The sequence below is a fragment of the Solanum dulcamara genome, chromosome 11 (assembly GCF_947179165.1).
Source record: "Solanum dulcamara chromosome 11, daSolDulc1.2, whole genome shotgun sequence".
NCBI classification, from domain to species: domain Eukaryota; kingdom Viridiplantae; phylum Streptophyta; class Magnoliopsida; order Solanales; family Solanaceae; genus Solanum; species Solanum dulcamara.
The window spans coordinates 55,455,288-55,469,215 of NC_077247.1; the positions used below are offsets into that span (position 1 = coordinate 55,455,288).

At 32.2% G+C, this 13,928-nt stretch overlaps 2 protein-coding genes across 2 annotated transcripts; one reads left to right on the forward strand and one right to left on the reverse strand.

Moving 5' to 3' along the window:
* The first annotated feature begins 4,700 nt into the window (after positions 1 to 4,700).
* On the forward strand, positions 4,701 to 7,740 carry LOC129873616 (eukaryotic translation initiation factor 5-like). Its single transcript, XM_055948745.1, has 2 exons — positions 4,701 to 4,907; positions 5,860 to 7,740. The coding sequence occupies exon 2, from the start codon at positions 6,153 to 6,155 to the stop codon at positions 7,500 to 7,502; it is 1,350 nt and encodes a 449-aa protein (XP_055804720.1). The 5' UTR covers positions 4,701 to 4,907; positions 5,860 to 6,152; the 3' UTR covers positions 7,503 to 7,740.
* A 2,484-nt stretch (positions 7,741 to 10,224) lies between these two features.
* Positions 10,225 to 13,206, reverse strand: LOC129873872 (uncharacterized). The gene is made up of 9 exons (XM_055949059.1): positions 13,156 to 13,206; positions 12,936 to 13,038; positions 12,428 to 12,542; positions 11,873 to 11,944; positions 11,656 to 11,717; positions 11,392 to 11,542; positions 10,963 to 11,043; positions 10,793 to 10,882; positions 10,225 to 10,675 (listed from the first exon to the last, which is right to left on the reverse strand). Coding segments are annotated over exons 2-9 (711 nt in total). The 5' UTR covers positions 12,938 to 13,038; positions 13,156 to 13,206; the 3' UTR covers positions 10,225 to 10,537.
* Between the last annotated feature and the right edge of the window lie 722 nt (positions 13,207 to 13,928).

The following is a 13,928-nucleotide window of genomic DNA, read 5'->3' on the forward strand; positions in this document are numbered from 1 at the left end:
TGGAAAGTCTTAATTCTGAATTATGATAGTAGTAATCGCATGTTTAAATGTATGCTTCACGTTTCACATATATATAATGAAGAGTGACGAAATTAATTATATATTGTACTACGTACCTAATATTTATAGGAATCTTCTAACATATGTACATATATTTTATCATAATTTAATTCTAAACGTTTCCTATTCCTTATTTAGTTTCATGATAATAGAACAATGCATGTATCTAAGACTAATACAATATTAACCTTCCTAATTCATGAAATAAGAGATATATTTATAGAAATTCTTCTGACCTATGTACATATATCATAATTTTCTTATTTCCTAATTTATGAATATGATAATGCATGTAACTACATAAACCTTATTGTTTTGGTTTTTGCTTAGTGAGTCAAAATGAATACACATATTAGACAACATAAAACTCATCAATGGACTTTGGCGTTTTAAGTACGATATTATAAGTTGAAATTTTTGAACCAAAACAAAATTTGTTTTGGTGCGCCGGCAATAAGAAAATAAAGGGAATTTGAATCTGGATTTAATAATATCATATATATTTTACTACTCTTACAATTTAATTTAATTTGTTTCTGGTTCTGGATTTACTAAGTCAATATTAGAGTTAATATATGTTGTAATTAAATACATGCATCAACCATATGCATGCTGACTTTTGAGACTGCATGGACAGTAACAAAAACTATATATGAGGTTTTATTCAACAACCATATCGTATTATCTGTTTATTTAACCATTATTATTATTTGGGGGTGGGGTAATGCCGAGATGATTAGGAGCCGGAAAATTGGAACCACGTTTTTTTAATCTTGTTTTGACTACGCCCAATTAATTTTCAAACTTATGAGAAACAAATGCCTACTTTTTAATATGATCGTTTCGGCAAGTTTTAATGGGATGTGATGCCTATACAAATAGAGCTAAAATGGAAATTGAACCACGTTTTTCTTCCGCTCAAATAAATTTGTTTATTTTTATTTGTTTACTATATATTAAAAATTAATTTTTTATTTTTATTTATTCATTAACGAGAAATATATATTTTTTGTTTAATTCATAATATTAACTATATATTAATCAATCCTCCATATTATTTCCCAATACTTCTTGGAATGCTAATAGTTATATATATGAGTATCATATAGTAAAATATTCATTTCATTTTTGATATAAAGGAAATGTAAAGTCCATCATGGAACCAACATAAGTTGTAGTGCAGTGGTGGATCGGAATTGCTTCGTCCTTAATTAAAAGTCTCACATTCGAGTTTTGAATATAGGAAAAATTATGTTGGGAGCGTCACCCCCAAATGGGCCCTACAATGCATGATTTGAATTTGGTTGGGACTCCACGAATTTTGGACATTAAGTGAAAAATCGGAGAAAAAAAAGTCTATCATAAACAAGTAAAAATGAGCAAAGACGAAATTTATGGTTCGATTAACTTGTCACCAAAAGCATAGCTCATTTAGTTACGAAACTGGCATGCAATCAAATATATATATATATATATATATATATATATATATATATATATATATATATATATATAATAGGTTTCTTAATACATTACCTCATAAACAAAAGGTGCGTGTTGAAATTTTGAAATTTTTTGTCTGAATTGGTAAGTAATACTCTACATCCGTCCCCACTATTAGTATACTTTAATATGTTATAAATGGTTAATTAGTTACTATTTTTACTTGGTTATCGACTAATATATATTATAGAAGTTTACTTGTAACTTTATACTTGATTGTGTATCCTCATGGTAGTCTTCTCGTTCCAATAGGTGTTTCAGTTACAAATCCATCTCATTTGCTTCTATTGCAAAATGATGACAACAATCACAAATTAATTTAAGCCAATTATTGGAATATTAGAACAATCCAACTAGTACAACAAAGATAAAGTCATACTACCCTTTAATTTGACTATTCTACTTTCTTATTTAGTTTGATTTAAAAGATAAAGTTACACTACCCTTTAATTTGACTATTCTACTTTCTTATTTAGTTTGATTTAATCACAAAAATGTCTCTTACTTTTTTTAATTTTTTAATTTTAATTTTCTACGTGACATGTTTAAAATTATAAGATTAATAGTGCATTTCATATGAAGGAAAATGTTTTTCAATTTTTCTCACGTTTGGTAGGTCAAAATATTTGAAAAATATTTTTTGTAGGAAAATAAGTTCCTTAAAAATGAGTAAAATAACTTTCCTAATAGAAATAGGAAAAACATATTGCATAAATATAATTCTCAGTTTATTGTCTCCTCCCCACACATCCAATTCCCCCCACCCTCACCCCTTGACCATCCCATTTCGCCTCCATATTATTTTTTGCTAAATAACATATAAATGCTTTTGGATAATATTTTTTTTTTTGATTATTTATCAAATACTAGAAAATCAGTAAGAAACATTGTTGTTTTTTCAAGAAAATATTTTCTAGAAAAATTATTTTTCTTCATACCAAACACACCCTAATAAAGTTATTTTGGTACATTTGCTTATATTTAATTTAAAATTACAAGATTCAAAAAAATTCTTAAACTTCATGCTAAGTCAGAATAGAATAAAATAGTAAAATTGTATGTAATTGACATAAATTTCATAGTGTTAGAGCTAATTACATCATTTCACCACTTTTTTCAAAATTTATGAATTTCGAATATATCACTGAACTTTCGAATACATTAGCATACATCCAGATACATAGAAGAGGGGGGTATTTCGAGGGGAGAGGGATGTATCAGAGATGGGATAGATATATATTAGAGAGGGGATAGGACATTTGGATACATAGAGGAGGGATGTATCCGAGAGGGGGGATAGGATATATCAGCGAGAGGAGAGTGATTTATTCGAGAGGAAGTTTTTGAAAAATTTTTAAATGATAGAAAATTTAAATTATGATAAAATAAGATGAGTATTTAGATAATTTTTTATAAAATGGTAGCTAAATGAACAAGAATGAAAGACAGAGAAAAGGAAGAGTTACTTAAACGAGCCGAAAATAGTTATACACTTTGGACTTTGAGACCTCAAGTGGGCCGACCAGGTCCTGGACCAGGCTTGTTGCCCAATTAAACGAAAATTTATTTTCACAAAAAAAAAGGGAAACTTACATAAATATACAATATTAAGAAAATATTTACCATCTATAGCAATAAAAAAAAATTTACTGAATATTTATAATATATTTATAATACAGTTTTAATACATATTGCAGAGAACTATTTATAAAACATATATAATACAAGTTTTATAGATGGATAATACATTTATCACATATTTTAATAGACTTATAATACATTATGTTAGTTTGTTACTACACAAACATAATATATATTTTAAAAAACTTATAATACATTTGTATTGTATGCATAATTCACTTTTAATACAAGTGTAGATTTGTCATAGTATTGCTATATATTGCTATAAATGATAATAAATAAAAAATATCGCTAAAATTAGTAATTATTTTTTAAAAAGCACTCAATCAAGTATTTTTTCCTAAAAAAAAGCATCAAAATTTAAAAATTGAATTATTTAATCATTGTAATCCTTGAAAATTATGGTAGGTAAAATATAAGATTTAATTGTCTCAAACTTTTAGATATATCCAAAAAAAACAGGTCATATTTTCAAATCACGATTAATACAATTTTTATAATTATTTTAAATATTTTTTTCAAATATTCCCATCACAAAAAATTAAATTTCCTGGTCCATCTAGATATTACTACAACTATTTTGGGATTCAATAATTTTTTGTTTGAAGGTTAAAAATGTTCACACAATAAGCTACCTAGATTTAATAAGTACTACTTTTTTACTTTTATGGCAATTCTAACATGCAGGTTAAATTATTAAATATGTACTTAGTAACAATCTGACTTCCAAGCAACTTTTGGGAATTAGACATATTAATCATTATATTCTTGAAATTTCACTATTTCCCTTTGATGGAGGAAGTAAATCTATAACTTTTTGTGTTTTTATGGTAAAAGTTTGAAATATCAATATCTAAATTTTGTTTGAAGGTTAAATTTGTTTACCCTTAAAAAGGTAAAATTGAATTTGTTAGTGTTATGTAAACGCATGTAAATTTAATTGGCCTAATAATATAAGTATAAATATAAAGAAATAAAATGCAATAACTGGATGATAAACAATTAATAAATCAATAATAAATGCAATAAAATATGAAATCGTGAATATGAATTTTGTGCCTCCTTGAAGAGAGCTGAACCCTAAAACAATATAACCCAATTTTTTTTTTGTCGTTGGTTGTAATGGTAAAATAGTGAATATGCTATCTTGTGATTTTTGTCAAAGAGAAATATGAAAACAGCCAAGTAGATTTTCTTATGGGTGACCACCAAAGAATGTGGTGTAGTGAATGAGGCTGACTGCTTATTCTTTTATCAGAGATCACGTGTTTGAATTTTGAATATGAAAAAATTCTTAGTAGGAATCGTTTTTCTCCAAATGAGATCTTGCATCTGAAATAGTTACCGGACACCAAAGTGGCAAAACAAAAAAAAAATAATCTCGTGGTGGGGTTGATACGTGGCTGAATCCTATCAACTAGAGATAGGCATAATGTACGGTTAAGATGGAAAAAACGTGGATTTTTTTTAGAGGGTAAGAAAGAAAATTAGAAAGAAAAATTATCAAATAGAATTTGAAATTTCTTAGAGGCTCGGAGAAGTATCTGGTTGGGTTTACTTCTCTCCAATTCCTTCAAACCCTATATATTAAGAAATCGCTACGCCGCCTTTTCTATTCACCTTTATTTATTTTAACCCTAATCTTCCTTTACCAAACTCCTCCACTTTCTTCATTCAAAATATTCTTTTGCGTTCTTCAATCGGTAAGATTTCTATTTACTACTGTTTGTTCTGCACTTTTTAATTGCTTTTGATCATCCAGAACTGTTGATTGAATGCCGTTTTCGTGTTTTTTTAATGCAAAATACATAGGTTTTATTATGATTTGTCAATGTGTTTATACTTGTGTAGTTTTCGGTTCTCGCTGTATAATGTCAATGGTTTAGTTTCTGCCACATATTTTGGTATAATTGAGTAATTAGTACTAAATTTATATGTATAGCCATTATCGATGGTTCTGTTCTGTGTCTCTCTGATTTATATAAGCTGGTTATGAGTATCTAGAAATTGATAGGTATATTAATATGTAATGATTGATGCTTAATTTATGAAGTTTTAGGTTGTAGGAGCATTGAACATCCTATAATGGATGTTTACCCTAAATTATTAATCTATTGCGATTAGCAGGTTTAGTAGGTTATATTAACAATGTCCAGTTCGTTTAAGACTAGGTCATTAGTGAACAGCATGTCTCTCCAGTCCAAAATCTTACAATTGGGTTTCTCTTCTAGCAAGTGTTACTGTATTTTGCAATTCAGAAGCTCAGATACATGGTATGTTAGAGGTCTGTCTTTTGGGTTCTATAATTTTACAACTATGGGTCATTTAAAACAAGTGATACTGTAGTTTACAATTCAGAAACTCAGCTATATGCAATATGTAAATTGCCCAAGTAATAAGAACAGTACCTATGGTGTTCTATTTATTCAATATACATAATTTTTCTAGGAATTAGGTTAAAGATCTTAGATCTCCCTTGTCTCTAAGGTGGAAGCTCAATCATCAACCTGTTATTATTTATTATTTATTATTTTTACATTGCTTATATTTAGTAACAGGTTCTTAAAATTTTCTTTTACAACTTATTTCTTATTTGAGAAGGTAACATTACAAAAGCTTACTCTTTATCTTTTGATGTGGCTTTTCTTTCTGAAGGTTGTGGGCATCTTATCTTCGTGGGTTTCAAGTTGTAGTTTCTCAAGTTGAAGCTTCTTTTATGTCCAAACAAGCCACCCTCTATTTGGGATCCGTTGGATTGCTTGGAGAATATTGTCCGACATCAAGAAAAAAGTGTCCTCATATTTCTGATAGGGTTGGCTGTATGCATCTTGACTTATTTCAGGAAGGACACTTAGAGCTTAGTGGCAGCAGCCAGACACAACCTTCTCTCAACAAATTTTGGGTCAAAGGATCATCTGGAAACCCCTAACACTTTCACTGAATCAAAAATGGCTTTGCAGAATATTGGAGCCGGCAACAGTGATGATGCCTTCTACAGGTACAAGATGCCGAGGATGATAACCAAGATAGAGGGGCGTGGGAATGGCATCAAGACAAACGTGGTCAACATGGTTGACATTGCCAAAGCTCTGGCAAGGCCAGCATCTTACACCACAAAACATTTTGGTTGTGAGCTTGGAGCTCAGTCTAAGTTTGATGAAAAAACTGGAACTTCCCTTGTCAATGGAGCTCATGATACTGTCAAGCTTGCTGGTCTTCTTGAGATTTTCATCAAGAAATATGTTCAGTGCTATGGATGTGGAAACCCTGAAACTGAGATCCTTATCACTAAAAATCAGATGATCCAACTGAAGTGTGCTGCATGTGGTTTTATTTCTGATGTAGACATGAGAGACAAGCTCACAACCTTTATTCTTAAAAACCCACCTGAGTCTAAGAAGGGTGCCAAGGACAAGAAAGCAATGAGAAGAGCTGACAAGGAGCATCTAAAGGAAGGTGAGGTTGCTGATGAAGAAATGAAGAAGCTGAAGAAAGAAACAAAGAAAAAGGTTTCTTCCAAGGAAGCCAGTGCAAAACCTACCTCTAAAAAGAAAGCCAGTGGCTCTGATGAGGATCATGCGTCCCCACCCAAAAGGCATTTGAATGTCAAGGAAGAGGACGAAGAAGATGATGATGTTCAATGGCAAACTGATACATCAATGGAAGCTGCGCAGAAGCGCATACAGGAACAGTTGAGTGCTGTGACAGCTGAAATGGTTATGCTCTCCACAAATGAGACAGAGAAGAAGCCCAAGGCAGCTACTACTCAAGCGCGCCAACGTTCCAAGGTTGTTTCTGCACCATCTGAGGATGATCCCAAAGCTGAGAATGGAGAGAGAACATTTGAGACACTTGTTGAGGAGGTAAAAGTACATCTAAAGAAGGGAGTTACGGCCAGCCAATTTCGATCTTTCCTGGGTTCACTCTCTGGATCTCCTCAGGACATAGTTACTGCTGTCTATGAGGCACTCTTGGATGGTGTGGAGAAAGCTTTCACCAAGGAGCTTATTAAGAAAAAAGGTTATCTTCTTGCTGCTGTTGGTCAAGAGGATGGGTCACAGCTACATTTGCTCAGAGCACTGGAAGAATTCTGTGGGAAATCTAACCCGGCAGCTGTGAAAGAAGTAGCACTTGTTTTGAAAGCTTTGTATGATGACGATGTGTTGGAGGAGGAGTTTATAGTGCAGTGGTATCAAGAGGGTGTTGCTGGGGTTAAAAAGGACTCCAAAATTTGGAAGAATGTTAAACCCTTTATTGACTGGCTGCAGAGTGCTGAGTCTGAGTCCGAGGAGGACTGAGATCACAACTGTCGTTCCTTATTTAGACTCTTCTCTGCAGGCTTAAGTTCTGTCCTCTTTTAGGCATGTGCTGCTTTGCGAGAGACTATTTACTAGTATGGTATTTTCATGTTTTCTCCTTCATTTATGGTTTTGCTTTGGGTCTGTACTTTTTTATTTCTTGGTACTTCTGTTGTTGGATCTGTGTCTGTCTTCTTTTTGATGGTTTAAGGCCAATAAGAAGTCTTGTGGGGACCTATTTGTTCTTGTTGTGGGTGAATGTTTTGAGCTTAAGCCTTAAATGCTTATTCAAGTCAGTAGCAACTTTCCTGAATAAGCAAAATATTATTGTGGTGATGTTTTTGTTTTAAACGAGCTTCAGAAAAGTATGATGATGATTGTGTTATGTTAAAACATCTAAAATCCACATCATCCTTTTTCAATTATTCCTTTTGGGTAAAGGCGTGCCTATGAGAAGTGGAGATGATAAAATCATTGGTGTTTTATACTTGGAGATTTACAGTGTGTAAACTCAAACCATAATTCGACTTCCGAACAAATGCATTTCAGGATTCAGATTTTGATTCCTTCCAAGTATTTCTCTTTTACCATGTCACCACATTCGTCAATGTGGGTACAATTTTGAAAAGCTGTACTTTTTGACGATTACATGTATATACATAGAGTTCACTTGAAACTGAGACTTGCTGTTTGGAACCTTAGGATTTCAATTCATGAGATAAGTTCTAGAGTCCGGAGCTAAAAAGGCAAAAAAGTTGAGCAAAAATTTCAAAATGGCAAAAGACAGCAAAAGAAATGGAGATTAAAATAAAAGGATAAAGGTGTATCAGGGGCTGCGCCTTACCGTTACGCTATTGAATTAAAAGGAAGCCTTTCCTATTTGTGTGAGTCTCCCTTTTTTGTGCTCTCTTCTACCCAGTGGAGTGTATCCCAACCCTCTTTCCCTCATCCCCCTTCACATTTACTCTCTTAGCAATAATGTTTTAATACTTTAGTTTGTCACATATTTTTTCACCAAAAAATCCCTGAGATAACTTATTACTAGCTACTTTAACAACCTTCTAAAATAGTTAAACTTCAACTCTAGATAATAAAATTTAGTTTAAAAGTTGATTTTATTTTCTTGAAATAAATACTAAAATTCCTCCCACCTTAGGGGATAAAACCACTCACATTGTTGATTAAAATTTGAATATAATTTACCTAATAGGGCTTGTGCCTTGCATTAGTTTTTTTTTTCGGTGTTGATTTGATCTAAATATTGATTAAACTCTATTTTCACAAGAAAATCTATAATATTTTTACTATATAATAATTTATTTGATAATATTAAAAAGGAAAAGGCATAAATTCCCTTCTAAAGTTGTATCGAAAAGTCATTTACACACTTAAACTATCATGGCGACCTATTACACACCTAAACTACCTAAAAGTGAAACAATTACCCCCTAAAACTGACGTGGGAAAAAAAAAAAAGGAGCAGCGCGTCAGATGTAAAGTAAAAAAAAAAAAAAAAATCACCCACCCCCACATCCTTTCTTCTTCACACCCACCTACCCTCTTCTTCTTCACACCCACTTTCATTTACTCCCATTTTGAATCTTAATTTTTTTTCTTTCAAACCTCATTAAAGTAAAAAAAATTAAAAAACAAAATCACCCCAGCATCACGTCCTTTCTTCTTCATACCCACCTACCCTCTTTTTCTTTACGCCCATCTCTATTTACTCCCATTTTGAATCTTGATTTTTTTCTTTCAAAACCCATTAAGAAGAAGAAGAATTTTGCTCTCCATTTTGGTGGAGAAGACGATTGGGGTTTGGGGGGAGGGGATGGGTGGTTAATAATTAATTAGGAGTTAATTAGTATAAAATATAATTGATAAAAGAAAAGTTAATTAATAAAAAAAAGAAAAAAATATAAAAAATCAGATGGGTAGTTAATAATTAATTAGGAGTTAATTAGTATAAAAAATATAGTTAATAAAAGAAAATTTAATTAATAAAGAAAAGAAAATAAAATAAATATAAAAAATCGGATGGGTGGTTAATAATTGATGGGTAGTTAATAATTAATTAGGATTTAATTAGTGTAAAATATAGTTAATAAAAGAAAAGTTAATTAATAAAGAAAAGAAATATAAAAAATTGGATGGGTGGTTAATAATTAATTAGGAGCTACTTAGTATTAAATATAGTTAATAAAAAAAAGTTAATTAATAAAGAAAAGAAAAGAAAAAAATATAAAAAATTTGAATGGATAGTTAATAATTAATTAGGAGTTAATTAGTATAAAATATAGTTAATAAAAGAAAAGTTAATTAATAAAGGAAAGAAAAAATATATAAAAAATTATAATTTCTGATGTGGCGATGACGTGGCGCCACATGGCAGCGAGTGTAATACACCACATACTATGAAAATGGTGTTATGCGTTCAGGTGTGTAATAGTTTTACTTCTAGGTAGTTTAGGTGTGTAATAGTTCGTTATGATAGTTTAAGGATGTAAGTGACTTTTCGGTACAACTTCAAAGAGGAATTTATACCTTTTCCCAATATTAAAATTACTAATATGGAGTGCAAGTTCATGCACATCATCATATGAGACGGATGTAAAAGTGAGAATTGATACGCACATTATTCTCAAGAGAGGAAGTTTCAAATATCTTGGGTCAATAAACCAAAGAAATGGGGAGATCGAAGAGGATGAAGCATCGTATTAGAGCAAGTTAGATAAATTATTCACATGTAGATAACAAATGAAGCGAGTGAATACTTGACAGGTAACAAAATAGCTTGGGTTTTCTCTTCTTACAATGTGGGAAAGTGGGAATTATTCACTCCGTATTTCAGGATCGATTGTAAATCTAACAATGGTATACTATTTTGTTAGTCTTCTGCAAGCTGTTTTGTCTTGTATTGTTATAGTGAATCCGTTGTATTGTAGGATGGAGTACAAGTTATAAAAGCAAGCTAGAAATGTGTCTAAAGAATGTTGTTGTTGAGATGATGTCTTTTTTTAGGCAGGGGTTCATGTTCATTGGACATGTATAAAATGCGGCTGAGGTGGCTGTAGTGGTAGTTCATTCTCATCATTTGATGGAGCGTGCTGATGCTGTTGTAATGGCAGCTCATTTTCTTCATCTGATGAGGCAATCTGTGGATGATGAAGATCCTAAAACAAACATAAAGAGAACATATTGTAAATAATATTTGATTCAGGTCTTTTTAACTTGTATTTCGGGCATATCAATATCTCACTAGTATACAAGACTTTTTATGCTTTACCCACCTGCTGATGCCTCCAATGTTGTACAGCAGTAAAAGCTTTCACCAAAACATAGACTGCCACTACCATTCCAAAAGCTTTCAACACTAATAGCTATAAACATGAATATATAAACGACTCCGAGGAAAAGGCACAAGTTTCACTTTCAAAAGAAATTTAACTCTGCCACTAACCATGACCAATGTTACCGACTTATCTCCAACAACACCAAAGATTATTGGCAGCATTGTACGCAACATCAGAAGAAGCACAAACTGCATGGACAAGACAAGAATGTACCTTTATTGACAAGAAAAATTATAATATCGAGGCAACGACTGATACTATTTAGGTAATTTAGCCACCCCCTCTTATATTCTTGATATCATGTGTAGATAACAACTGAAGACACCCACAAACAAACTAATGGATGTAAACAAATAACACACTGGAATGTTTTGTACGCCTAATCTATGCAGAGTGGGTGCTCTATTTTGCAATATAAGATACCGATTCCTATCTAACTTGTTGAAGTATTTATATACAATTGGTTCTTTTTCTCGAATTTTAGAATTCTTATCAAGTCCTATGTACGAAGCACGATACATGCAGAGGGAGCTTACAGTTATGGCAACAATACGACAGCATATTAAACTTCTTGGATAAGATGTTGAATACTCATCTGACTCATAATCAAGAAAATTATGGTCTGCAGAAACCAATGCAGCAAAATGAGGATAATCAACCCTGCCCATGGAAATATCCCAGTTTCCTCTGTGATAGCAAAGACAAACCAAGCAAAACAGCCATAGTAGTTATTATTTGGAATGGTAAAGAACAGTTTTGTGAAGAAAATAACCAGCGAAATTTTCATCTGGTAAAATTACCTCATGTTCATTAGGAATCTGCCAAATAGAGGAGCTGGTGCTGTATAATATGGCATAAAATTCTGCAATCTCACATTAAAGAGAAGCATGGTTAAGACTTAAGAACAACCATTTTTCAGGCTTTCAGCAGCATATACAGAATACACAATAGCAACATTTATAGGTCCTGGCTTAAAAAATGAACACATTAGAAGAAACTGTGCAACCACAATTGGACCTGGCGGCAAATTTCACAGATGATGTCCCCCTTCTCATTGCACCACCTCTGTACACATTTGCGATGTGCATACTGCATATACAAAAAATTTCATCAAGAACAAATCACTAAGAAACAATTAAGCATGCAAGGATGCAAGAAACAGCTCGACTTGGCAGCAATTATAATTTGGCTAATGTGATGAAGTCCACATTGTTACTTCAGAACAAGCGGTTAGGACATTTTGAGAATCATGAAAATTTTGTTACATCAGAAAACATATACAGCTTCTGTCTCAACAGATATAGCACATCTTTAACCGCAAAGTTTCAATGATAGCATAAAGCTCATTATAGGCATAAATCAAGCTTTATACTATCCTCATCTTTGGATTTCTATGCAGAAAAATGTCCTTCCTAGAAACCACAATTTCTGGATTATTTTTTTCACTAGACAGCACAAGATACTATGAACCCTAAAAGGAAAGTGACAAGACTAATAGGAATCCGAAATGTTTTTCGTTACAAAGCTCTAGTAGAGAGAACAATTTACTAAGAGCTGGTCCTATTAACTAACCTTGAGGGTTCCGCGGCAAGAACAGGGTACCTCCATGTTAGAATCATCATCCCCATCATGGCAAATCCTACATTCTTCCATCTTCCTTGATGCAGACTCAACATGGATGTTCATCCTATAAAAAGCAAAATTTTCTCATTCTTTCACTTCACCAGGCAAGGCATTCTGCAACAACGCGTTTGCTTGGAATATGCTTTCCAACATCCGGTGTTTCCACACTTAACCAAGCAAAATAGAGAATGCATATGTTTAAGTGACAAAAGATTTTATGCAAGACGCTTATCATATATTCATTCATTTGGTGTAAACATTGGCAATTAGTTTTTTCCCTTTTCCTAATCATAGTACCTTCTTAGGTGGATTCTGTTAGCAACCCCTCCACCAATACAGCAAAATAATCTCACATTTTTCAAATAAAATATACTAGTTCTTCGTTTTTTTTTTGTTTTTTTTTGGGGTGGGGGTGGGGGTGGGGGGTGGCGGGGGAGGGGCGGATGTATGAACTTACATATTCAAATGAAGTACTCTTGGCACAAATAATTTGCAGGTCCCAAAACAGCTCACTTGTATTACTTTAGATATCTCAAAATGAGCAGAGAAAACAGGATCAACTATAACAAGAGCGACATGTACATAAGTTATAAGCATGATTATGTTATATTAATCACAAGTAATGTAACATGAAATCCTAGATAGTATGAAATTAAAATTGTGAATTTTTTTTTTACCAGAATAGGCCAAGAGGAAGCAAAACAGATGATACGTCGAAGAATGGGAAAGAGAATTAAGTGATTGTATGTGTTATGAAGAAGAGGAAAACTTACAAGAATGGGATGGCATTTTTGTAAGAGAAGAAATTAAACACTATTCCTTCCTCACTTCATTCTTTGCTTCCTTTACACATTTTGATTTATTTCCCATTCTACAATTTCCCAATTTTCTCAAAGTCCAAATCTTTCAGAGTTGGGTTTCTCAAGAACTATGGTTTAAGGATAAAGCAAGGGTTTTTTTTAGTCATGAGCCTTTTAGCATACACAAGTTGGAGGTCTCCAATGTTAAAGGTCAAATTTCGAATATTTCCTTTTTTAGTAATTTTGAGGGGCATAGATTTATTTATTTATTTTTGGTGTATTTCCTTTAAAAAGTAGAACCAATAAAATGATGGAAGACAATGAAAAGAATGATTATGTCAAATGAAACGGAATTAACGAACGTGTTTAGATAATTGTTGCTTTTAAAAGTTTTATATCCTCCTCAAAAGTGTGTCAAATCTGCTTTAATCAAACGAAAGTTTTCAGAACTTTTTCTTAAATAATTGTACAAACACACATTTCCAAACAAGAAAACTTGATATAATGTCATTGGCCTATTTTGAGCATGTTTCAGTTTCAAGATGCACTGCCTTGTGATATTTATGCTCATTTAGTCGCACTCTAGGCAAAGACCTTGTAGTAACTGCCTCCAAGTACGATTTCCATCAAACGACTAATAGAACATTTAC